Source organism: Leuciscus leuciscus (genome assembly GCF_965113295.1).
Source record: "Leuciscus leuciscus genome assembly, chromosome: 1".
NCBI lineage: Eukaryota > Metazoa > Chordata > Actinopteri > Cypriniformes > Leuciscidae > Leuciscus > Leuciscus leuciscus.
The window spans coordinates 66,659,172-66,686,678 of record NC_138725.1 but is presented as its reverse complement, the minus strand read 5'-3'; the positions used below and the strand labels follow the sequence as shown (position 1 = coordinate 66,686,678).

The 27,507-nt window shown below is 38.7% G+C and overlaps 3 protein-coding genes and 1 long non-coding RNA gene across 4 annotated transcripts in view; 2 read left to right on the top strand and 2 right to left on the bottom strand.

The window, feature by feature from the left end:
* Positions 1–497: 497 nt before the first annotated feature.
* LOC309481464 lies at positions 498–18,893 on the top strand. The gene is made up of 2 exons (XR_014200025.1): positions 498–534; positions 17,718–18,893. It is a non-coding gene; the product is annotated as an uncharacterized lncRNA (long non-coding RNA).
* On the bottom strand, positions 14,625–15,301 carry LOC309481342 (dynein regulatory complex subunit 3-like; the record flags this gene model as incomplete). Its single annotated transcript, XM_082146238.1, has 3 exons — positions 14,625–14,807; positions 14,914–15,045; positions 15,140–15,301. 3 exons carry the CDS (start codon positions 15,299–15,301, stop codon positions 14,625–14,627), a joined length of 477 nt encoding a protein of 158 aa, XP_082002364.1.
* Positions 16,389–22,416, bottom strand: LOC309481367 (uncharacterized protein). Its single transcript, XM_082146275.1, has 5 exons — positions 22,320–22,416; positions 22,050–22,145; positions 19,683–19,772; positions 17,703–17,792; positions 16,389–17,503 (listed from the first exon to the last, which is right to left on the bottom strand). Exons 2-5 carry the CDS (start codon positions 22,056–22,058, stop codon positions 17,372–17,374), a joined length of 321 nt encoding a protein of 106 aa, XP_082002401.1. The 5' UTR covers positions 22,059–22,145; positions 22,320–22,416; the 3' UTR covers positions 16,389–17,371.
* Positions 22,417–23,347: 931 nt separating this feature from the next.
* LOC309498221 (uncharacterized protein) overlaps positions 23,348–27,507 on the top strand; it is a gene marked incomplete at its 3' end in the record, with an annotated part of 31,766 nt that continues 27,606 nt past the window's right edge. The window contains exons 1-2 of the mRNA XM_082168795.1: positions 23,348–23,409; positions 24,908–25,123. The remainder of the gene's footprint in view (positions 23,410–24,907; positions 25,124–27,507) is intronic.

The following is a 27,507-nucleotide window of genomic DNA, read 5'->3' as shown; positions in this document are numbered from 1 at the left end:
AAATTTGGGCCGCCCATGAGTCATCCTCATTTTTTATATAGCGCTTTTAACAATGTAGATTGTTACAAAGCAGCGTTACAGAGATAAATGTATAATTTATGGTAGCAGTGATTGTTTTGGCTTTATAGCGGTTCTTTAATAAAGTTATTTTTCAGCTAAAGTTATTTTTGATTGATTCGCTTTCGTCGCAATGATCATTTGTTATTAAATTAGGGGCCGCTAAGACGACACCATTCTCTCTACACAGACTTTAAACGCGAACCTGTGAGAAACGCTGATGGCGTTCACATGCACATTAAGAATTGGTTATATAGTTATGTGCGTTTGAATATATGTGTGCAGGTTTGTAATTCCCTACAAACCAAGCCTAAACAAAGTACTGGTCTTTCCCTATAAATTTTGATACAGAATTTTATTTTATTTTGTCACTTCGGGGTAGGTACGTGAAACGAATTTCCCAAAAACGCTTTATCTGTAAAGTGGTAAAGACTAGTTGGCACTTCATCGCTGCGTTGTCATCGGGTCCTGGCGAAGGTCCTTCGTCAGGTCTGGATCCGGCAGGCTGCGGGAAAACCTCGGGATAAACAAAGACACTAAAATTAGCGTAGATGCCATTCTTCTTATGATGTAACGAGTACATCAGGGTTTATGGGAAGTGTTCCCGGTTCCGGCTGATCTAATCTATGCAGCCTAACATTGAATTATATAAGTCTATAATGTATTATGTGAATGCTAGGTCAAATAGATGTGTCTTTAATCTGGCTTTGAACTGACAGAGTGTGTCTGCTTCCCGGACAATGTTAGGAAGACTGTTCCAAAGTTTTGGTGCTAAATAGGAAAAGGATCTACCGCCAGCAGTTGATTTTGATATTCTAGGTATTATCAACTGGCCAAAATTTTGAGATCGCAATAGACGTGAAGGACTATAATGCGTTAAGAGCTCGCTCAAGTACTGCGGAGCTAAACCATTTAGTGCTTTGTAAGTAATCAGCAATATTAAAAAATTTATACGATGTTTAATAGGGAGCCAGTGTATTGTTGACAGAACTGGGCTAATATGGTCATACTTTCTGGTTCTGGTAAGAACTCGAGCTGCTGCGTTTTGGACCAGCTGTAATTTGTTTATTAAGCATGCAGGGCAATCACCCATAATCTAGCCTTGATGTCATGAACGCATGGACTAATTGTTCTGCATTTGTCAATGAGAGCATTTGACGTAATTTAGATATATTTTTAAGATGGAAAAATGCAGTTTTACTGATACTTGACACGTGACTTTCAAATGAAAGATTGGTATCAAAGAGCACACCCAGGTTCCTAACCGACGACGAAGACTTAACAGAGCAGCCATCAAGTGTTAGACAGTATTCTAGATTATTACGTGAGGAAGTTTTTTATCCAATACTTAGAATCGCTGTTTTTTCAGAATTTAGTAGTAGGAAATGACTAGTCATCCAATTTTTTATATCACTAATAGAGAGATACAACCACGATCGGATGATAAGAGAGAATCATTTGTAACTCTAATGAGAGCAGTCTCAGTACTATGGTACGGTCTAAATCCTGACTGAAAATCCTCACAGATATAATTTCTTTCTAAAAAGGAAGGTAGATTCGAGATCAGCCTGTAATTGACTAATTCTGTACGATCAAGTTGCGTTTTTTTAACAAGCGGTTTAATCAAGTTTTTGGTACGTATCCTTATGACAAAGATTAATTAATGATATTAAGAAGAGGATCTATGACCTCTGGAAGCATCTCTTTCAGTAGCTTAGTTGGTATAGGTTCTAACATACATGTTGTCGATTTAGATGATTTAACGAGTTTAACGAATTCTTCCTCTTCTATAGCAATGAATGAGTAAAACCGCATTTTTCCATCTTAAAAATATATCTAAATTACGTCATATGCTCTCATTGACAAATGCAGAACAATTAGTCCATGCGTTCATGACATCAAGGCTAGATTATGGGTGATTGCCCTGCATGCTTAATAAACAAATTACAGCTGGTCCAAAACGCAGCAGCTCGAGTTCTTACCAGAACCAGAAAGTATGACCATATTAGCCCAGTTCTGTCAACAATACACTGGCTCCCTATTAAACATCGTATACATTTTTTAATATTGCTGATTACTTACAATGGTTTAGCTCCGCAGTACTTGAGCGAGCTCTTAACGCATTATAGTCCTTCACGTCTATTGCGATCTCAAAATTCCGGCCAGTTGATAATACCTAGAATATCAAAATCAACTGCTGGCGGTAGATCCTTTTCCTATTTAGTACCAAAACTTTGGAACAGTCTTCCTAACATTGTCCGGGAAGCAGACACACTCTGTCAGTTCAAAGCCAGATTAAAAGACACATCTCTTTGACCTAGCATACACATAAAACATTATAGACTTTTATAATTCAATGTTAGGCTGCATAGATTAGATCAGCCGGAACCGGGAACACTTCCCATAAATCCTGATGTACTCGTTACATCATAAGAAGAATGGCATCTACGCTAATTTTAGTGTCTTTGTTTATCCCGAGGTTTTCCCGCAGCCTGCAGTGTCCAGGCCATATCCAGACCTGACGAAGGACCTTCGCCAGGACCCGATGACAACGCAGCGATGAAGTGCCAACTAGTCTTTACCACTCTACAGATAAAGCGTTTTCGGGAAATTTGTTTCGCGTACCTACCCCCGAAGTGACAAAATAAAATAAAATTCTGTATCAAAATTTATAAGGAAAGACCAGTACTTTGTTTAGGCTTGGTTTGTAGGGAATTACAAACCTGCGCACATATATTCAAACGCACATAACTATAGAACCACTCCTTAATGCGCATGTGAACGCCATCAGCGTTTCTCACAGGTTCGCGTTTAAAGTCTGTGTAGAGAGAATGGTGTCGTCTTAGCGACCCCTAATTTAATAACAAATGATCGTTGCGACGGAAGCAAATCAATCAAAAATAACTTTAGCTGAAAAATAACTTTATTAAAGAACCGCTATAAAGCCAAAACAATCTCTGCTACCATAAGTTATACATTTATCTCTGTAAAGCTGCTTTGCAACAATCTACATGGTTAAAAGCACTATATAAAAAATGAGGATGACTCATGGGCGGGCCAAATTTTCTTTGCGGGCAAAGAAGAGAAAGGGGAGGTGACCTTTCCCCTTATGACGACATAAAGGGAAGATTCTAGATTCGCCCGTCTGAGCTTTCATTTTCTCAAAAATACCCAGGGCTTTGTTTACACCTATCAAAATGTCTAGCCACTGGGGGACCATAGGAAGGCTAGGGGAACTCATATTAATGTTAAAAAAAACTCATAAAGTGAAATTTTCATGTCATGGGACCTTTAAAAGCTGCTAGATCTGCTTATTTTTCAACCCTATTTGAAGAAAATAAACAAAACCCTAGGTATTTATTTGAAACAGTAGCTAAACTAACAAAAAATAAAGCTTCAAGCCCAGAAGTTTCCAAGCAGCACAGCAGTAATGACTTTATGAACTTCTTCACTTACAAGATTGATAATATCAGGGAGAAAATGATAACTATGCAACCGTCTACTACAGTATCGCATCAGGCAGTGCATTGCAGTGTCCCTAAGGAAAAAATTGATTTGTGACTTTCAAATGAAAGATTGGTATCAAAGAGCACACCCAGGTTCCTAACCGACGACGAAGACTTAACAGAGCAGCCATCAAGTGTTAGACAGTATTCTAGATTATTACGTGAGGAAGTTTTTTGTCCAATACTTAGAATCTCTGTTTTTTCAGAATTTAGTAGTAGGAAATTACTAGTCATCCAATTTTTTATATCACCTATACATTCAGTTAATTTTGTGAATTTGTAAGTTTCGTCAGGGCGTGAAGAAATATAGAGCTGAGTATCATCGGCATAACTGAAAACTAATTCCATGCTTCCAAATGATATCTCCCAAGGGTAGCATGTACAGAGTGAAAAGCAACGGTCCTAGTACTGAGCCTTGTGGTACGCCATACTGAACTTGTGATCGATGAGACATCTCTTCATTTACTGCTACAAACTGATAACGGTCAGATATGTATGATTTAAACAATGCTAATGCGATTTCACTAATGCCAACATAATTTTCGAGTCTACTTAAAAGAATGTTGTGGTCAATAGCATCAAATGCAGCACTAAGATCGAGTAACACTAATAGAGAGATACAACCACGATCGGATGATAAGAGCAAATCATTTGTAACTCTAATGAGAGCAGTCTCAGTACTATGGTACGGTCTAAATCCTGACTGAAAATCCTCACAGATATCATTTCTTTCTAAAAAGGAAGGTAGATTCGAGATCAGCATGTAATTGACTAATTCTGTATGATCAAGTTGCGTTTTTTTAACAAGCGGTTTAATCACAAGTTTTTGGTACGTATCCTTATGACAAAGATGAATTAATGATATTAAGAAGAGGATCTATGACCTCTGGAAGCATCTCTTTCAATAGCTTAGTTGGTATAGGTTCTAACATACATGTTGTCGATTTAGATGATTTAAAGAGTTTAACGAATTCTTCCTCTTCTATTAGTCTAGATGGGATGTACCCAAAAAGTCAAAAAGTGAGGAGCATTTATGGGTACAAGTCGGGAATCGGCCTACTTTACATATTTCAAGGGTGCTGAATCCAAAAACACTGGTACCCAAGCGAAATTGTGAGTTTTTGACCTTCTAATTTGCATATCAAAATGGCCGCCAAATTGCCTATCTTGCTCAGTCGTTGGACCATTTTCCCCTAGTTTTTTTGTAAGTAGGCAATCAAGATGAGGAAATTAAGTTTCTAGATCGATAGTCAAGGGTCAGAGCAAAGATATAATGGAGGATCACTGCCTTTTTTATGTATATATATATATATATATATGCAAAATACCAACTTTTAAGGTGAAATTAAGCATTATTTGTGTCATTTTTTAAGGCCGACATAGCCTACATATTCAATCAAAATCACTCTTAAATGTTCCCAGTGTATATATGATATGTGATGTATTCCATATTACATAATAACTAAGAAAAACACCATTGCAAGTTGTCTGAGATTTCATTTTTTTTATGCAAATTAAGCATTTGTTCTCTATTATTCTAAGACGGGAAAAACCCAGGTGAATAGGGAAAAAAACACCATGAAACTTCCCTTGAACAGATTTACAGATCACATCTTGTTTCTGTATATTTTCTTTCATGTTTGTAGCTTAATTGCTTTGCTTTTTTCTGTTAGATTTTTAGTTCTGTAGTTCACTCCCTCTGTAAATAGTTTTTGGTAAATTGTTTTTATACCTTTCTAGTTTGCTTGTGTGCCATTTGTCTTTGGAATTTCATTTTGATTAGTATTTCTTTCTGCAGTCCTTTTCCAAGTTCTTTGGTTACCCCTTGCCTTGGTATACTTGAGGACTACAACTCCACATTTAAACAAGGACATTGGTCATCACTCTGACATGCACACATTGCAGTGCATAACAGCCCTGATTTTTGGCATTTGCACTGGCGTGTTGTGCATTGTTTTTTACAGGTACACAGGATCATTTCCAGGCAACTTTCAGGTATTGGATTCTGTGACATAAGAATGGGCTATAGTCCTGAACCGCCATGTTTCCATCCCATGTCCAAGGGTGAAGGAAGCTCAGGTGTGGCATAGTGAGCATTTCTCCAAACCATTGCCTGGTAGTGTACTCTCAGCAGATGGAAGTGGAGCTCATCGCTTGTCGCCTGCATTGCTTCTGGTTTACCTGTCCTGGAGAAAAGCATATGCCTTGCTGCATCAACAGAGTCTGTTTTATGCACATCATATATTCTGCAGACAAAAGCCTCTGAAGATCTTTGAGTCTCCTCCGTGAGATCACCAATTCCGAGGTTGCTGAGCAATTGATGGTGCATTTTCCAGACTTTCCACGATGTACTTTTGGTGTGACTTGCAATGTATGATGTGGTATCACAACCAATTAGTGCATGAAATGCTACAAGGCTTGGTGCTGAATCCTTTGGCAGTTTGTTAAAAACAGCATCAATGGGTATATATTGTGGCTTCCTTGTGGTACCAGACAACAGCCAGAGTTTTTTACATGCTACGTGCGGGAAATGGGAAACCAGAATCACAAGCACATCAGTGTCTCTAGATGACACGACTACTGTGTCTGACTGGCAGTGCACTGCATGTAATACCAATCGGGTATCTGCCTCTTCGTGTGTGGCTCTCAGATGAGTCAGGTTGGTTGTTGCTTTCGATGACCTATCCTCCGTTTCTTTGTCTCTGAACCCACCAGCAACAACTATCTCTTTATCATCTGGTGCCTGAGCACATAGTTCTTCAGAGAGTAGATTGGCAAGATCAGCTTTGTTGTCAGGGAGGGACCGGAAGTTGGTCCAGTTTTTCGGAAGATGCACATCACGACCCTCAACAAGTCGTCTGATTGGTTGAGCTGCTTTTGTGCGTCGTGTCCTGGTAGCACCCTTGATGGTCTCTTCTCTGTATCTGTCAAACACAACGTCTATCCGTTTATAGGAACATCCTGCTTTCAATACTGCTCTGACAAATGTGTCAGCCAAATCTCCAAATGTTACTGCTTTGTCTGGCTTTCCTAGGGCAACCACCAGTGCCTGTCCATCTATGATGAGGCAAGATGACATGTCGGGAAGTTCAATAGCCTCAGGACAGACTATGTCTTCTGTTAACTTATTTACCAATACAGACTTGTTTCCAGTGCGAAGGGTCCCATTCATTTCAGCAAGGGATATGGGAACTGGCAGAAGCTCGTATTTTAGGACAGCTGGTAAGTCAACTGGACGACCTGCCTCATAGGCCGTAACAAGGCGTTTGAGGACGTTTCGGTCAGCCTTTACGACGGTTCTGTTGTCTTTGATTTTAGGATTTTTGGCCACTTCATACAGAGATGCAAATGTTTTAGCTTTGCTCTTATGTAGGGTTGAATGGATTGGGACCTCTGGTTTATCTTTGTCCTCAGGAAAAATCATCCTTTTCTCAATGAATGAATTCACTTTTTCTTGTCCTAGGTCTTTGGCAGAAAGTAATGAGACTGAACCAAACACTTTGAATCCTTTGAAGACTAAAACCAATGCCATTTCGTCTCTGTTGTCTCTCTTTTCACGGGATTTGGTAGCTTCATTGTGGACGTAAGCTTATTACTTAAGAGCAAAGCTAAAACATTTGCATCTCTGTATGAAGTGGCCAAAAATCCTAAAATCAGAGATGCAAATGTTTTAGCTTTGCTCTTAAGTAATAAGCTTACGTCCACAATGAAGCTACCAAATCCCGTGAAAAGAGAGACTACAGAGACGAAATGGCATTGGTTTTAGTCTTCAAAGTGTTTGGTTCAGTCTCATTACTTTCTGCCAAAGACCTAGGACAAGAAAAAGTGAATTCATTCATTGAGAAAAGGATGATTGTTCCTGAGGACAAAGATAAACCAGAGGTCCCAATCCATTCAACCCTACATAAGAGCAAAGCTAAAACATTTGCATCTCTGTATGAAGTGGGCAAAAATCCTAAAATCAAAGACAACAGAACCGTCGTAAAGGCTGACCGAAACGTCCTCAAACGCCTTGTTACGGCCTATGAGGCAGGTCGTCCAGTTGACTTACCAGCTGTCCTAAAATACGAGCTTCTGCCAGTTCCCATATCCCTTGCTGAAATGAATGGGACCCTTCGCACTGGAAACAAGTCTGTATTGGTAAATAAGTTAACAGAAGACATAGTCTGTCCTGAAGCTATTGAACTTCCCGACATGTCATCTTGCCTCATCATAGATGGACAGGCACTGGTGGTTGCCCTAGGAAAGCCAGACAAAGCAGTAACATTTGGAGATTTGGCTGACACATTTGTCAGAGCAGTATTGAAAGCAGGATGTTCCTATAAACGGATAGACGTTGTGTTTGACAGATACAGAGAAGAGACCATCAAGGGTGCTACCAGGACACGACGCACAAAAGCAGCTCAACCAATCAGACGACTTGTTGAGGGTCGTGATGTGCATCTTCCGAAAAACTGGACCAACTTCCGGTCCCTCCCTGACAACAAAGCTGATCTTGCCAATCTACTCTCTGAAGAACTATGTGCTCAGGCACCAGATGATAAAGAGATAGTTGTTGCTGGTGGGTTCAGAGACAAAGAAACGGAGGATAGGTCATCGAAAGCAACAACCAACCTGACTCATCTGAGAGCCACACACGAAGAGGCAGATACCCGATTGGTATTACATGCAGTGCACTGCCAGTCAGACACAGTAGTCGTGTCATCTAGAGACACTGATGTGCTTGTGATTCTGGTTTCCCATTTCCCGCACGTAGCATGTAAAAAACTCTGGCTGTTGTCTGGTACCACAAGGAAGCCACAATATATACCCATTGATGCTGTTTTTAACAAACTGCCAAAGGATTCAGCACCAAGCCTTGTAGCATTTCATGCACTAACTGGTTGTGATACCACATCATACATTGCAAGTCACACCAAAAGTACATCGTGGAAAGTCTGGAAAATGCACCATCAATTGCTCAGCAACCTCGGAATTGGTGATCTCACGGAGGAGACTCAAAGATCTTCAGAGGCTTTTGTCTGCAGAATATATGATGTGCATAAAACAGACTCTGTTGATGCAGCAAGGCATATACTTTTCTCCAGGACAGGTAAACCAGAAGCAATGCCGGCGACAAGCGATGAGCTCCACTTCCATCTGCTGAGAGTACACTACCAGGCAATGGTTTGGAGAAATGCTCACTATGCCACACCTGAGCTTCCTTCACCCTTGGACATGGGATGGAAACATGGCGATTCAGGACTATAGCCCATTCTTATGTCACAGAATCCAATACCTGAAAGTTGCCTGGAAATGATTCTGTGGACCTGTAAAAAACAATGCACAACACGCCAGTGCAAATGCCAAAAATCAGGGCTGTTATGCACTGCAATGTGTGCATGTCAGAGTGATGACCAATGCCCTTGTTTAAATGTGGAGTTGTAGTCCTCAAGTATACCAAGGCAAGGGGTAACCAAAGAACTTGGAAAAGGACTGCAGAAATAAATACTAATCAAAATGAAATTCCAAAGACAAATGGCACACAAGCAAACTAGAAAGGTATAAAAACAATTTACCAAAAACTATTTACAGAGGGAGTGAACTACAGAACTAAAAATCTAAAAGAAAAAAGCAAAGCAATTAAGCTACAAACATGAAAGAAAATATATAGAAACAAGATGTGATCTGTAGATCTGTACAAGGGAAGTTTCATGGTATTTTTTTCCCTATTCACCTGGGTTTTTCCCGTCTTAGAATTTAGAGAACAAATGCTTAATTTGCATTAAAAAAATGAAATCTCAGACAACTTGCAATGGTGTTTTTCTTAGTTATTATGTAATATGGAATACATCACATATCATATATACACTGACTGGGAACATTTAACCCTTATATGCTGTTGGGGATGTTTTCATCCACTACAGGGTATTTTTGAGTCTTAATTTGGCCATAACTTTCTCTGTGTTTCAGCAAATGGAATGATTTTTGGTGACTAATCTTATTTTGACACATATTTTGGGAAAATGCTTTGAAATTTTTCAAAAACTCAACAGTACACTGTGGGCAAATTTACTACCCTTTCGTTATGTCCGTGGCTGAAAACAGCCACTACTTTAAACTGCTGTAAAAATGTATCAGATAAATATTTTTTTCAATTTTTTTTGCATAAATCTATTAATCAACCTCAGTCCTGATCAAAACTACAAAATGTTTTAAAAAATTCCGGATTTTAACTCTTTAATTGCCAAATTCATAAATGATGTCACTGATTTGGGAAAAAAACCCACACAAAATTACTTATTTTCTATATAAAATGTGAATGTGGACTGGATTTTTTTTTTAACCTTTTATCACAGTCTTGGACATGTCAAAGATTAGAAACAACATTGGTTTTGATGCATTGTTAGTTTTTGTGTAGCATCAGATTTTAACTTTTTCTCCCTCATTTACTGTTTGTGGCTGTTTTTGCCCCATTGACTTCCATTATAACCACATTTTTTGATTGCAAAGCCATGACACCATATAATCATGCATTTTTGATTGGTGGTGGTTTTCCCTGTTGGGAAGAGGTAAAATTTGTCATTTTTACTGTTGATAACCAGGTGGCACCATTAACCCTTTAGATAGGCCTGTGCAAAAAAAGCTTGGTTTCTGGCTTTTACATGGAGTTATATGGAGTATAATAGCATATTTGTGTGTGTGTGTGTGTGTGTGTGTGTGTGTGTGTGTGTGTTTGTGTGTGTGTTTGTGTGTGTGTCTGAGAGAGAGAATGAGAACTCACCTTGATGCGTCTGAGAAAATCAAAATATGCACCTCAGTTTTCAGAACTACATGGAGTAAACAAAAACAAAGTAAGTGTATTTATGCATATGCTGCCTTTTGATGGTGAGAAATGCAGACTAAACCAAACAAGTGGATTTAAACACTTGCATGCAAGCCTGCTGGTCATTTGATGGTGAGAAGAGCAGCAAGCAACATGACAAAGGGCTTGACTTGTAGTGAAGTTTTAGAGATGATTATGCAGCCTGACCCTCCAGCGAGCTGCAGGATGTATCGTCTTCTCCCTCTGACACCACAGACTCAGGAGAGTCAGATCTTGATTTGGATGATGGCACCCTCATCATCCTCTCTAGCTTCCACTGAAGGCGAGGAGGATTCGGAGGATCCTGGATCTGGGCGGAGTGGGAGAAACGACAAAGTGAGGTTTTCCACCAACGCGGAGACAACTCCCTTTCTTCAGCCTGCCAACTCCCGTTGACTCCAGGGCCGACGTGCTATGCCATCGCAAGGGTCCAGAATATGGATTCTGTGTTCAATCTGTTTTTTACGGAGTAAAAATAGGAGGGGAAGGCGATGATCCACAGGCAACGTGTGGACTCCCCTCTGGACCTGTAGATGCCGGCCAAAATCAGTAGCCCCATGTAGGCACGGAGATCTGTGGAGTCCACCCCGGTCCAGTTTCTCATTGTGCGGCGCCCACGGAGGTTGGTCATGCTGACAATGAGGTCAATCATCTCCTCCGTAAAAAACAGATTGAACACAGAATCCATGTTCTGGACCCTTGCGATGGTATAGCACGTCGGCCCTGGAGTCAACGGGAGTTGGCAGGCTGAAGAAAGGGAGTTGTCTCCGCGTTGGTGGAAAACCTCACTTTGTCGTTTCTCCCACTCCACCCAGATCCAGGATCCTCCGAATCCTCCTCGCCTTCAGTGGAAGCTAGAGAGGATGATGAGGGTGCCATCATCCAAATCAGGATCTGACTCTCCTGAGTCTGTTGTGTCAGAGGGAGAAGACGATACATCCTGCAGCTCGCTGGAGGGGTCAGGCTGCATAATCATCTCTAAAACTTCACTACAAGTCAAGCCCTTTGTCATGTTGCTTGCTGCTCTTCTCACCATCAAATGACCAGCAGGCTTGCATGCAAGTGTTTAAATCCACTTGTTTTGTTTAGTCTGCATTTCTCACCATCAAAAGGCAGCAGATGCATAAATACACTTACTTTGTTTTTGTTTACTCCATGTAGTTCTGAAAACTGAGGTGCATATTTTGATTTTCTCAGACGCATCAAGGTGAGTTCTCATACTCTCTCTCTCACACACACACACACACACACACACACACACACACACACACACACACACACACACACACACAAATATGCTATTATACTCCATATAACTCCATGTAAAAGCCAGAAACTAAGCTTTTTTTGCACAGGCCTATCTAAAGGGTTAATGGTGCCACCTGGTTATCAACAGTAAAAATGACTAATTTTACCTCTTCCCAACAGGGAAAACCACCAACAATCAAAAATGCATGATTATATGGTGTCATGGCTTTGCAATCAAAAAATGTGGTTATAATGGAAGTCAATGGGGCAAAAACAGCCACAAACAGTAAATGAGGGAGAAAAAGTTAAAATCTGATGCTACACAAAAACGAACAATGCATCAAAACCAATGTTGTTTCTAATCTTTGACATGTCCAAGACTGTGATAAAAGGTAAAAAAAAAATCCAGTCCAAATTCACATTTTATATTGAGAATAAGTAATTTTGTGTGTTTTTTTCCCCAAATCAGTGACATCATTTATGAATTTGGCAATTAAAGAGTTAAAATCCTGAATTAAAAAAAAAAAAATTTGTAGTTTTGATAAGGACTGAGGTTGATTAATAGATTTATGCAAAAAAAATTGAAAAAAAGATTTATCTGATACATTTTTACAGCAGTTTAAAGTAGTGGCTGTTTTCAACCACGAACATAACGAAAGGGTAGTGAATTTGAACAATGCACAAGGGTTAAGAGTGATATTGATTGAATATGTATGTCGGCCTTAAAAAATGACACAAATAATGCTTAATTTCACCTTAAAAGTTGGTATTTTGCATATATATATACATAAAAAAGTCAGTGAGCCTCCATTATATCTTTGCTCTGACCCTTGACTATCGATCTAGAAACTTAATTTCCTCATCTTGATTGCCTACTTACAAAAAAACTAGGGGAAAATGGTCCAACGACTGAGCAAGATAGGCAATTTGGCGGCCATTTTGATATGCAAATTAGAAGGTCAAAAACTGACAATTTCGCTTGGGTACCAGTTTTTTTGGACTCAGCACCCTTGAAATATGTAAGGTAGGCCGATTCCCGACTTGTACCCATAAATGCTCCTCACTTCTTATAGAAGGCCATTTTTCTGAAATCCGTCTAGTCTATATAGCAATGAATAAAACCGCATTTGTCCATCTTAAAAATATATCTAAATTACGTCATATGCTCTCATTGACAAATGCAGAACCAATAGTTCATGCGTTCATGACATCAAGGCTAGATTATGGGTGATTGCCCTGCATGCTTAATAAACAAATTACAGCTGGTCCAAAACGCAGCAGCTCGAGTTCTTACCAGAACCAGGAAGTATGACCATATTAGCCCAGTTTTGTCAACAATGCACTGGCTCCCTATTAAACATTGTATACATTTTTAAATATTGCTGATTACTTACAAAGCACTAAATGGTTTAGCTCCGCAGTACTTGAGCGAGCTCTTAACGCATTATAGTCCTTCACGTCTATTGCGATCTCAAAATTCCGGCCAGTTGATAATACCTAGAATATCAAAATCAACTGCTGGCGGTAGATCCTTTTCCTATTTAGCACCAAAACTTTGGAACAGTCTTCCTAACATTGTCGGGGAAGCAGACACACTCTGTCAGTTCAAAGCTAGACTAAAAACACATCTCTTTGACCTAGCATACACATAAAACATTATAGACTTTATAATTCAATGTTAGGCTGCATAGATTAGGTCAGCCGGAACCGGGAACACTTCCCATAAATCCTGATGTACTCGTTACATCATAAGAAGAATGGCGTCTATGCTAATATTAGTTTCTCTGTTTATCCCGAGGTTTACCGCAGTCTGCCGTATCCAGGTTGTATCCAGATCTGATGAAGGACCTGCACCTGGACGCGACAACAGCGCAGTCCTGAAATGTCAACTAGGCTCTTCCCTGTGAAGGCCTCCCTCCCCTCCCTTTACCTCTCTACAGATAAAGCGTTGTCAGGATAATTCTGGTTTGCGTGGCTACGTGGAAGCGATACAAATTCTGTATTATTAATTTTAAGGCCAGACAAGTAGTATGTTGAGGGTTGATTTGTAGGGAAGGACTACACATATATTCAAATGCACATACCTACAGACTGAACTCGTAATACGCATGTGCACGTCATTGGCGTTCTCACTGGTTCGCGTTTTTGAAGTTTGTACTTGAAGTGATGTGAGCTTCAAGAAGCTCGGTGTTAGCTTCAAATGCCGCTCCCCGTCTGTGAAACATGCGGGGTTCCCCTGCATGTGTCTGACAGACACACACTATGTGCTGCCTGTCTCGGTCTCGAGCACGCCGAGGCAGCGCTTACTAAAAGCGGTGTTCTTAGATGTTGCCATGTCCTCCAGCTCATCCTTTACAAAACTAATGTAGTTTAGGATCTCTGAGATGCGCTTGCGATTCCTCTCCACCTGATAATTGCGTATCTATTAACACAAACAAAAAGGATTTATATTTTTATTTAATAACAAAAGGTCGTTCTGATCCTGGACAGCTGCATGGTAGGCTACAACGTAATATAATATAATATAATATAATATAATATAATATAATATAATATAATATAATAATATTGTTAAGGAGTTCACAGGAGGTGTGTTCATATAAGTACCGATTTCAGCAGATCGCTCTTCCAGCTGTTGACCCGTGCCAGTAGCTCATCCTCCCTGTCATCAATCTTCTGCAGGTGGGTGTCGTGAGAAGCACTGACTGCATCGGTCACTGTGTCTTTATCTACCAAGAGCTACAGGGCAGCATAGGAAATGAGGACGAAGGATCAGTCAATACTAAAAATAAGTGTCTGGCATGTAGTTACGATGGCTTTTGACTTCTTAATTATTCATAATTGTACACAAATTAAGTGATCATGAAGACAGTTTTCCACTGACCGTTGCCAGATCATCCGGTATTTCCTCCTCTAGCTCGCTATTGACCACCTTCTCCAGTGTTGCCAAGGCAATCACAAGCTGTTGTTCATGGTGCTGGTTCTCCAGGTCTCGACACCGTGCGAATGTGTGTCAGAGTTAAAGAAGCCTTACCCATAAAATAAAAGTATTTTTGATTTGCTTTGTTGGATAAAGGATATATTCCTTGCACATATTGAATGAACTCTTCAACCATGTCTGAGATGTTCCTCTCAAAGTCTTGGAAGATGTCCTTAAAAACAAAACAAAAAAAAGCATATTTGTGAAACATCCATTCGTTTAGGTGATATGCTCCGTAATTAATATTACAATAACAATATAGGTATTTTTATTCTGACCTCCAGTTGGTCCACCAGTGGCAGTTCAATACTCATGAGAGTGTCAGAGAACTGGTCAGCCTGTTCATGGCAGGAAGTGATGTAAGCTTCAAGAAGATCGGCATCTGCGATCTGTTGCATTTCCACAATCTTCTGCAATAGAACAGAATTTAATTTTTGAGCGTTTTGATGTGTTCAACTGGTCAGAAACAGGTTGTCTTGTGTGACTGAGGGAGAAGAAACCAACCTGTCTCCTGAAGTTTTCAAAGTCAACTGCTATTTCCACTGCTTCCTGCCGATTGTCAGTCACTGCCTCATGGGAACCGGTAGAAAAGGCTTCCACCTCAGCCGTTCTCTTAGCAAGCTGAGCAAAACCCTCATCAAATATCTGCACACATAGAGCTTCCATTTTGCTCTTATACGTAAATGGATTGTCAAGGTAAATTGATTATTTTGAGTCCTTTTTAACAGCTGTTCCCTCATCTGCACTCTTAAAGAGGCCATTTTACAGTCTTGTTGTTGCTTTTGGGCTCTACTAGAATAGGTTTTCATGCTTGAATGTTAAAAAAACAAAACAAATTTTAAACACATTTGACATTGTTTCAGCACCTCTCTTCCCAGTCTGTCAGCAACACACTGGGATGTGTTTCCCGAACAACGACATAACTCGCTGTTTAACTACCAGAGTACGATGCATTGTTAAAGAAATCAACTAGATCAGTGGTTCTCAACTCCAGTCCTCGGGACCCGCTGCTCTGCACATTTTGTATGTCTCCCTTATTTAACACACCTGAATCAGATCATCAGCTCGTTAGGAGAGACTCCATGAACTGATTTGAGTGTGTCAGATAAGAGAGACATACAAAATGTGCAGAGCAGCGGGTCCCGAGGACTGGAGTTGAGAACCACTGAACTAGATCGTCACGACAGTTTCCCTGAAACTGTACTGTCGCAAATTTGTCGTTCAACCACGTTTTTAATGATGTCACGCACATGAAGTAATAAATACTTTTAATGAATCCGTTTGAGACTGAATCAATGCTAGATTTAAATTACGGACATGGCATCTGAGGAAAATTTTTTCTCAGTTATTTTGCTTTATTTCCAGATTTAATCATAGGCTCCTTCTCACTCTTCAAAAACGACGCTTTGACAAACTAAAAGACGTAAATTACATTTGTGTTTATTCGAAATAAAAGATAAGAGATTGTACTGAATGTCAGTTTGCTTATTTTGCTCCAGATAAGGATAAGTCCACATTATATTTTAACAAAAAACTCTGCTTCTAACCACAGGTCGAGAGCTGTCGATCCGACCACACAAGTTTGCGATGCTGTTAGCGAATGTTTGTTGGAACTATAGTTTTGGGAAACACAGAATCATTGAACTATGCTGATAACGACGGAACTTGCGAACATAGTTGGGCGTAATTCATTAATAAATGTATTTTAATAACTTTTCCCTTGGAAAAGTAAAGTAAGGGATTACTCTTAATTTCTTTGTAATTCAATTACAATTACTTCTGATGTAATTGCATTCAACACTGTATAGGCTGTACAACAATTCTATATAAAACAATAGTGGATTTAACATCAATTTTATGTTAAAATGTATGTTTTTATTATGTAACCCTCTCTCTTTACACACTTTGTCAGTTCAAGAATAATGTATGCAATTCTATAATGTTTATTTGACATAATTAAAAGAAAAGTTTCTTGTCTATCCTTGTATTGGTCAACTGGTTAAAGTTGATGGGATTTATAAAGTAATTAGTAATAAGTATTCCCATACTTTTTAGAGAGAGAGTAATAAGTGTAATTAGGATCTAATAATTAATTACTTTTTTAGAGTAACTTACCCAACACTGCTAATTATGCTTTTGGGAAATGCACCCCTGTTTAGTTCCTGTCTCAATGAACTCCTAACTTCTAAAAAGCACAATGTGCTCTGATTGGTCAGCTGAATCAATGTGTCGTGATTGGTCAACTGCTTCGAGCGCGTTTGGGAAATGTGCCGCCCCTTACCATAACCATGAGTTTCAACGCACTACTAACAAACTCAACTAGGCCTCGCCCCTTTATATTGCGTATGTCTTGGGCGGGAAATATTGTGACGTGTTTGTTCCCGGGCGAAAACTCAAGACTAACTCAAGAATAACTCCCTTTGGAATGACTTTGTGCTTTGTAACTTTGCAGACGTTTTTCATGCTCAAACAGCAATATTACACACTAATGGAGTTGACAATGTAAAAAAAGCATAATAGTTTTTTTTTTGTTTTTTTTTGTGATGCCATAGAAGAACCATTTTTCATTCCCCAAACAACCTTTCAGGAAACAGTTCTTAAAAGAACCCTTTTTTATCTGAAAAAAAAATCTAATCTAAAGAAAAGAAAAGCTCCATGAATGCCAAAAAAGAACCCTATGTTTAAGAGTGTATTATAATGTATTGCTTTCATTTGTGGTTTGATTTGTATATTTTGCTATTCATAATAAGGATATGTTTCCAGCAGTGTGTCAATTCCGGGGAGGAGAGCCAGTTTCTCTGCATCAGGATCCTCAGCAAACATGCTGTCGAAAAGTTGAGGTCCATTTAAGTATTCCACAAATGCGTCCTGTGAAAGAAGGAAGCAATATTTATTCACTACTGTCAAGAAGAGTATATATTAAGTTTGTATGTCCAGTAGAAAGAAGATTTTAATACAGTGCAGCGTTTCAAACACTGTAGTGTAAATCTGACTTATTAAACCTCGAGCATTTAAGATCAGCGTTCTTGTACTTGAATGAGATGGATGGCATGGTGATGTTGGTTACCTTGTGTTGTTGAAGCTCCTCGTTCCTGGTTTTATGAGCCTCAATTGCCTCCTGCTCCAGGAGCTCATTGTATACAGCACCCTTTTCACGCTTTATATGTAGGCACAAAAAATATGAATTATGAACAGAACATTAGGACAAATGTTAGCAATCCCTCACTTGTGAAAAAGAAGCATGTTTAAATGTATTGAATGTGCACTTGTATGTGTAATTCGAATCTCATACATTTTACAAAACTCTACTTGCAGATAATATAACATGAATGCACTTAATGAGAGTTCACTTTCATTAATGTTTCTTAAGTAAACTTTTAAAAAGTGCACTTTGCAATAATGTAAAATGAAAACTTAAAAGTACATTTTAAAACATTTTATTGGTCATTCTTTAAATAACGTACACTTATTTTGATGTGTTGACTAACATTTTAAAGCTCTTGTAAAGTACTTGATTATAATTTAAACTGAAGTGTGTTATTCAATATGACATTTTAAAGTTAATATATTTTAAATGTACTAAATTGCAAATTCATCATTAAGTTTGTCATTACAAATATATTTAAATGCGTTTTTCAATAGAAATTACATTAAAGTATATTTTAATTTACACTCTTAAAAATAAAGGTTCTTTATTGGCAAATTTGGCATCGATCATTCCATGATGAAACTTTAACATCCACGCAACCTTTCCATTCCACAAAAGGTTCTTTATAGTGGAAAAAGGTTCTTTAGATTTTAAAATGTTCTGTAAACTATAAGAAAAAATAATGGTTATTTTAAGAGCTGATCACTTACAGGTTCTCGCTGCAAAAACCCAAAACTTTATTTTAATGAGTGTTAATGCTCGGCAGTTTATTCGGCAGTAAACCTGAACCATATTTAAAAGAAAATAGAAGTAATTATGAAATTGCATAAAGATCTATGCCTGGTTTCACAGACAGGGTTTAGATTAAGCCAGGATTAGGCCTTTCTCCAACCACATACTCAAAAACAGAACAAAAGATGACGAGGGACAATCAGTTCATTGGCAGAAGATTAAATGGTTCCGCTACACGAAAGATGAACCAAAAACAATCTTCTTCAAGTATGATTTCACCGCCCCAACCTTCCGAAAACTGACGGTGGCACAACAGGCAACAAGAGGCACCAGAACCACACACCCCAGCTCATTGTATGAAAATCCTCCAGGGATCAGTGCCTTAAAGAAAAAAGACCTACTCACCCTGTGCACCAATGGGAGTATTCCTCACTGTTATGCAGAGTTCTATAACACTCTGACAGTGGGCAGTGAGTGAACTTTTTAGTTCAACTAAAGTGAACTAAAAAGTGAAATGTGTAATAAACAAGAGAAATTAAACTGTTTGACATGAATGTGAACTCATAAATGAGAATTGAAATTAAACGGTTAGAAATGAAATGTTAAACAGTTTCAAATGATGAAATTAAATGACTATGTATACAGTATTTTAAATAAAATGAAAAGTTATGAAGTTAGAGTGTTTTTAACCAATGTTTTGACCAATCATTTCTGCATTATCAGCAGATACGCCCTATTTTTCTTTAGAAGAATTGGAAATGTTTGGTGCCAAAAAGGCGTATTTGATGTTTTTGCCATATTTTCAAGATTTTGCAAGGTTTTAGAATATGTTCATCGTGTTAATATTCCATAATATGTTCACTTAAGAACTTACTCATATAAGTATGTATGTGGTTGCAATTTGTGGTTGAAGGTTAATAAATACAGTTGATTGAAGTGTGGTCAAAATTTTGTTTTGGCTCTCCTGTAAAGTTTGTCAAATGCCACTTACGCCCCTCTGGTTCCAAGCCCTCGATATATTAAGTTTGTATGTCCAGTAGAAAGAAGATTTTAATACAGTGCAGCGTTTCAAAAACTGTAGTGTAAATCTGACTTATTAAACCTCGAGCATTTAAGATCAGCGTTCTTGTACTTGAATGAGATGGATGGCATGGTGATGTTGGTTACCTTGTGTTGTTGAAGCTCCTCGTTCCTGATCTTCTTAAACTCAATTGACTCCTGCTCCAGGAGCTCATTGTATACAGCACCCTTTTCAAGCTTTATATGTAGGCACAAAAAATATGAATTATGAACAGAACATTAGGACAAATGTTAGCAATCCCTCACTTGTGAAAAAGAAGCATGTTTAAATGTATTGAATGTGCACTTGTATGTGTAATTCGAATCTCATACATTTTACAAAACTCTACTTGCAGATAATATAACATGAATGCACTTAATGAGAGTTCACTTTCATTAATGTTTCTTAAGTAAACTTTTAAAAAGTGCACTTTGCAATAATGTAAAATGAAAACTTAAAAGTACATTTTAAAACATTTTATTGGTCATTCTTTAAATAACGTACACTTATTTTGATGTGTTGACTAACATTTTAAAGCTCATGTAAAGTACTTGATTATAATTTAAACTGAAGTGTGTTATTCAATATGACATTTTAAAGTTAATATATTTTAAATGTACTAAATTGCAACTTCATCATTAAGTTTGTCATTACAAATATATTTAAATGCGTTTTTCAATAGAAATTACATTAAAGTATATTTTAATTTACACTTAAAAATAAAGGTTCTTTATTGGCAAATTTGGCATCGATCATTACATGATTAAACTGTAACGTCCACGCAACCTTTCCATTCCACAAAAGGTTCTTTATAGTGGAAAAAGGTTCTTTAGATTTTAAAATGTTCTGTAAACTATAAGAAAAAAGAATGGTTATTTTAAGAGCTGATCACTTACAGGTTCTCGCTGCAAAAACCCATGTGTTGTTCTATATGAACATTCTGCATTTATTTGATATAAAAGTTGTAGTAAAGTGACCCCTTCTGTTCAAAGTTGGGTATTGCATATAATATTGTTAAAGTCTTTATATGATGACATCACAAATGTGAGCCCAGCAGCAAAGAAGAGCATGCGGTCATGGCTACTATTGCTCCTTTATTTAAGTTGTTTTGAAGGCACTTTCGGTATGTAGATGTTGCTACATTATAATTCCTATGCGTATTTAATTGTCATATCTTATATCCCAGATGTAAATTTAGTTTTCTTTGTTTCGTGAATGCACAATCTGTTTCTGTTATAGTTGATGCTAACTATATGCAATGTAAAATCCTTTGTTGTGCTTATGCAAACATGTAATCGACTCTGTACATTTAGGATTCTGTATTTTGTATTTTTTTTTTACAGTTTTACGTTATTCCTTGGACAGCAGTAAACCTTGGAAACAATCCATGTGTCTGTAGTCTTTGGGAGGCGTTATCTGACTGCATACTCAAGCAAGGCGTTTGAGATAAAGGGCAGAACAGTAAAACGAAAATCTTCAGTGACCAACTTCTAGTTTCTAACTCCACGGCGGGGAGCAAGCTAGCCCATAAGGTGATCTTCCTCCTACGATGTCTAAATCAAGCTCCAAGTCTGGATCAAGGAGGCAAGCATCTAATGCATCATGTTCATCACGGCGCTCACGAGGCTCATCGGCCGTAACCACAGCTGCCGCAATGGCTAGAGCAGAGGCTGAAGCGGCTAAAGCGGAAATAGCGTTTGCTAAGAAAGAAAGTGAACTTAAAATACAACAAGCACAGCTTGAGGCATCACTAGAGACTTTAAGGCTGCAAAAAAGAGATTTGAAAATGTTCTGTAAACTATAAGAAAAAATAATGGTTATTTTTAAGAGCTGATCACTTACAGGTTCTCGCTGCAAAAACCCAAAACTTTATTTTAATGAGTGTTAATGCTCGGCAGTTTATTCGGCAGTAAACCTGAACCATATTTAAAAGAAAATAGAAGTAATTATGAAATTGCATAAAGATCTATGCCTGGTTTCACAGACAGGGTTTAGATTAAGCCAGGATTAGGCCTTAGTTCCATTAGGGCATTTAAGTAGCTTTTATAAACGTTCCTTAAAAATAAAAAATAAAACATTACTGGTGTGCATCTTGAGACAAAACAATGGCACTGACATATTTTAAGATATATCAGTGCAAGTTGCTTTCAGTTAAAAAAGCTCAAACATGCATTTTAGTCTGGGACTAGCTTAAACCTTGTCTGTGAAATTAGGCAATAAGTCAGAAAAGTTCAGCTAATTTCATTTATTATAGATTTGAATTTTAAATTTAAATTGCTATTAAGTGTCAGAAAACATTACATTCAGTTTGCACTTAACTATTTTATTACAAAGTAAAATATTTCCATAATAGCTCCTCTTTTTAAAAGTGTGCCAGTGCACTCTTTCACAAGTGGTCAGCTGAAAAACGAAGCCAATCCTTCTGGGATTCCACATTTTCTAAAATTGTATCATCTAAAATATAGTTGGCTTACATTATCCATTTGATCAATGCTTTTGTTTCCAATAAAGAAGGTGTGCAGGTTCTGCAGTTTCACAAGAGAGTCCGACAATATTATTGAATGACAGATCTGAGGAATATAAGAATTCTGGCTTAGTATTTGGAGATAACGTTACTCCGGATATGATTTTGATATCAGTCAGACAGTCAAAAACAATCAATCAATCAATCAGTCAAAACACTGTATCAGTCACCTATTTCAAATGTTATTACTAAAAGCTCGTTCATTTGACAACAGACTTACCTGGAAATATATCGCTGAAGTGCTGGTATGATGGACGCAAACACTGTTGCTCAGCAACCACAGACCACCGCCATGACGTCATCAACTTCTTGAGAGCTCTAAAGAAATTAAAATACATTTTAGTAATAATACTCAGTCATATAACGTTTGTGATATTCTTCCGAGTATTTAATTTGTAAGATTCTTCATGAAATGGAAAATCTAAGGAAATTTTGGCAATTTAGAAGAAATATATTCCACGTGTACTAAAATGCCTCCGCTATTTCTAAACAAAATTTCGAAAAGCAAACATGTCCATAAATTCATGTTTTTATAACGGACAGCCAAAGAGTATAGAAGTACCAAATGTATAGATGGGTTTCCAATTACCCATTATCCTCTGCGGCGCGCCGCCATATTGTGTGTCAAAGCTGTCATGCTCATGTTTACCCATAGTATTTACCGCCTTTTCATTTACCCAAGTATTTTTGACTCTTTTGTGTTGAGATAACGATGACAACTTCCTCCAAACCTGGCGACAAGGTGAAGGTTATTTACAGGGACACATTAGACGATGTTTGCAAGGCAAGATATGATGAGAAATTGAGTTATATCGATGGAAAGGATCCTTACACAATGTCGAAAGAGGACTGGTCATGTAATCCTGCGGCGTAACGTTACCCCGATATTCAGGAAATGGACATTGCCAAGTATCTCATCCACACCGTTAGTGCGTACACTTTTGACGAATTCGGAGGAAGAAAGTCTCTGGAAGCATACAATTATTTTGTAAGTGGATGGGTACAATATATAAAGCATGCTGCCATCGGAGAAAGGTGTGTTTTGACAATTTTTTACACTCTATGGTTTTGACCGCCCGAGTGCGCCATTCTCAACGTACCACAGACCCTTTTCTGGTGCCCTGGTTGATAGCGGAGAAGAGTGGCATCGTGATTTGTGGACATTGTACATGCATGGCCGGATTGGGTGAGGTGTGTTCCCATGTTTCGGCCCTTTTATTTGCCATTGAAGCAACACTGTGAAGCTGAGAAACAGCAAAACAGTTACACAGGAGAAATCCTATTGGCTACTTCCATCAGCTATCAAAAAGGTAATATTTTTTTTTTGTAAGTGTTTTAAATCCGTGTGTTATTCGTTCAATCAAATTACAATTTCTAAACAAACAAAATTAGCCAGAAGAAACGTAATTTCCAAGATGCTAGCTCACATTGTCACATTGCAGGGTTCCAGACTGCGACCATTTTTGGAGAATGTGCGAGTTAAAATGTTATGTGGTCGCATTTGTGCGAGTGCATGGTCATGTACTACTCAGTTAAATTCCTGCATTGAACTTGTTTTAGCGCCCGCCAAAGTCTTATTTGATCGGTGAGTAATGTAGATGAACTGCTGCACTCGTGACAGGGCGCATGTTTAACTGAAAGAACGAGCAGAAAGAGAGAGAGAGCCGGTGAAGCAGTCGATTCTGTTTCCTTGCGGAATTCCTGTTCCCCCTCAACGAGCTGTGTCTGCTGACAGCGCATGCGTCAAAGGCTCAAAGCCTTAATAAACCTTAATAAATCAAAGCCTTAATAAACATTACATTGAAATCGGTAATAACGTTTTAAATTTGAAAATAAATAATCTGGATTGAATTGACAGATGGGGAAAAACTCGCTTCTAATACATTTTTTTTTTTAAACTCAATTTCGGGAAAAAATACAATCCTTTTTTAACCTTTTGGCTTCCCGTACATCCAGTTGTGCTTCTTGCTCGTATCAGAGTATTCAGTTCTGATGGTACGTAAGGTAACTCGGCAACTACGCATGATTTGTTGTATGATTGCGTAAAGGGAACAGGAATTCCGGTTGGGAACCGAATCGACTGCTTCACCGGTCGCGCGCGCGCGCACTCCCTCTCTCTTCGGAGCCAGGCGAAAGTGTAAACGAGACTTCACCGTCTCCAAACTGAGCGCTGTCTTGCTCTCTCTCCCTCGTGGAAAAGTTAGTCTGGAGCCCTGCATTGACGGTTCACATCGCTGTAGCCAGGCGGCTGATATCTGCACAGCCCTTATTATACGGTACATTTAGACTCAGTGTCAAGACAACACCATCTGGGTAAAAAAACAACAACACAACGCTCCGAACTAATTTAGTGTAGGAGAGAGATGGAGAGCAGAGGCACGGAGCGATGTGCTCCAGGTGTAGCCTCTGCCTCTGGCTTGACCAGCTGATGTGGCCACAGAGAAAGTGATGAAGGTGGACAATCGTCAGAGTGTGCTTCTGCCCAGCCAACACCCCTCAAGGGCCGTGTCGATAGTAGACGCCTGGGTACAGCGATTTGACAGCCGATGAGAGCTAGCACATTTAGCTAGCCCATCTTGGAAATGATTAGATAAAGTGTCACATCTCCAGAGCACAAAACCTCTAAATGTTCACAAGAGCAGCACTGAACATTAAAGGTAGGGTATTTAGGATTTTTCTAAAAAACATTTTTTTCAAATTTGTTTAAACTGTCTTTATATACCAATACATAATTAAAATGTAAGTGCTCTGAAAAAGAGAGTATAAAAATCGAGTGACTGTAGACCTTTTAATCTGCAATAAACACAGCTCATTATTTCCATCCGGGACGAAACAATTGATTAGTTTGGTCGACTGTCACTCTCTCTCGCAACCATGGCTACCACCCCTGTTGCTACAAGATCTGCCCATATGCGCGCACCCGTTTGATTTGAGGAGTGCAAGAGAGGCGCGGAGAGTCTTATGGCGCCGTCACTTCCGGCATCACCGTTTGGCCATCTTCTCACAGTGAAGCTGTGAATTAAGGTGAGTGATCAGCATGCACACAAATCCTCTTATCTCGCTGAAATCTTGACGGATTTACAAACGGTTTGGTTTCTTACAAACGTTATTAACGTGGCTATAATTCCGAATGCTTGAACATGTATGTTATAATTATTCATATGTATGCAGTGTATGTATGCAGTGTCATAACTACATCTCTGATGTTTATAACAAACCAAACCGTTTGAAAATCGGTAGAAAATTGAGCAAGTTATGGTTATTTAAAAGTACATGCACCATTAAACGAGTGAGCGAGCGCCCTGTGATAAGATGGCCGCCACGTGCGGACGTCGACCTCCATTGGCCAGCAGCGAGCACGAGACATCTAGCCTTTATATATGATATCTATGGCGGAACCTACGAAGAGTAAAATTATGGCAGAGAAAGTGCATTCCAAATTCAAAGCACCTGCATATGTAGGCAGCGAAGGCAAAAAAAGAATCTTGAACGACCTCCTCTGCTTCGCCCTCGACCCCGGACCTGTCCTCGAACCGACGATGCGGTATCCAGGGTGTCCGCGCGGTAGTAAAAGGTAGTAAAATGAATCTACCAAAATTAAAGGGGTGGTAAAACGCCTTATTTCTAAGGCTTGATTGTGTTTGTGGGGTGCACTGTAACATGTGTTCATGCTTCGTTTTAAAAAATTCGCATTATTTTTCACATATTTAACCATTATTCTACACTGCTCTGTCCCTCCTTGTAAAAACGGTCGGATGATTTCCGCGTTCTATGAAGCCCCCCCCCCCCCCTTCAAAATACGCAATGGGCTCAGATTGGTTAGCTGGCCCAGTGTGTTGTGATTCGCTAACCGCCAAGTGCACGTTGTTCGGAAACATCATGCCCCCTTTTCTTTACCGGTAGTTTGTGCTTCAGTAAACAACGGCGTCAATATTGCCATACCAGTTTGAGCCCGATTCAGACCCAGAGAATGTTAGTGGAGAGGATCGAGCAGAACCTGTTCAAGAACTGCATTTAAAGGACGTTTCAGAAAGGTATGTTTTTTAAGACTGCAGATCGCTATATGACACTGTTACTTTTGTATATTTAGAACGATTGTAGCTAAATATATGTCGCCTGAACTATTAATCCAATATGAACACTAAACATTGGCTTTACAACAGTAGCCAAATCAAACACAAAACCATGTTTAGCATGCCTGTAGATAAACAAGCATGTAGATAAACAATACATAAAAGCTATAATCAAAGAATAATTCACACTGATCACATAAACGACAACAACAACGAACATTCCAAGTTCGCTGCGCTGGTGATATTAAACAGAAGTTTGTATGTGTTTGTCGGATAAGTATGAATTAACGTTAGCATTTAACAAACTGGTTTGTGGAGCCAAACAGCGTTGTCCTTCGTTTTCTTCCTTGCTACAACGTACAATTAACAATACGAACTATTACAGGAAAACAAAACGACGAAAAATAAATCATACTTACAGGTTGTGGCCCGTAAACAGTTTCTGTTTTTAAAGTTGGAACTGCTCCATCTTTCAGGACTAGCCGTTGTGCGAATCCTTCATCGGAGGAGGGGTTTATGTAAATATTGGGCTTAGTGATGTCAGCAAGCCCGCAGGAATGTCGTGTAGTCCCTACTGGCCGTTTTTTGTAGTTCTAAGAAATTGATTTCTTTAAAAGCAAATATCTCCCTTTGCTTTAAACTTTGAAAGTTGTAACTTTGCAGATGTTGTTTATGCTCAAACAGCAACATTACACACTAACTAAAGTTAGAAAAGTGAAATCGTGTTTTACCACCCCTTTAAGGCCCTTGAAAGGTAGTAAAAGGTAACAAACGCAATTTGACTTGGTAGTAAATTTTTCATCACCACCTCAATATATGAGTTTCCATTTTTTTTGCTTAATATTTGTGTCTCCATATTTTAACTTCATCTAGCATAATTTAAAAATATATACGATGCTAACAACAGGACCTGACGGGCTCGACATTAACGCTTGTCCGGGACAAGTGGATTTTTTGAAGGGACAAGTAAAAGAGAATTTTACTTGCCCGACCGGACAAGTAGCCTGATTAAACGTCAATAACAAAAAATAAAAAAATAACTAGGGAATCACTAAAATGAGAGAATGATTCTGATTGTATTATATTTATTGTAAGTTGCGATCGATAGTGGATGTATTACTGACGGTAACAAGGTTGCGCTGTTGAGGCTCGCGCAGCCTCTCGAGGAGAAATCCAAACAAATGTAAACTCAGTTTAAACTCCGTTAACAACATAACGTTACTGCCAGTGCCAAAATTCAAAATGTGTTTGAATATTTTTAACATATGATACAGTTTAGCAACCTCACACGACGAGTGCTGTTTTCTTGAGTACCATCACGACTGAAAATGTGGC

What these genes read in the sequence shown, in the direction of transcription:
- LOC309481367 (XM_082146275.1), bottom strand. An exon ending in AGGAGCTTCAACAACACAAG is followed by an intron (nt 17,793 to 19,682) that starts GTAACCAACATC and finishes CTACATATAAAG; the next exon opens with CGTGAAAAGGGTGCTGTATA. An exon ending in AGGAGCTTCAACAACACAAG is followed by an intron (nt 17,504 to 17,702) that starts GTAACCAACATC and finishes CTTCTTTCACAG; the next exon opens with GACGCATTTGTGGAATACTT.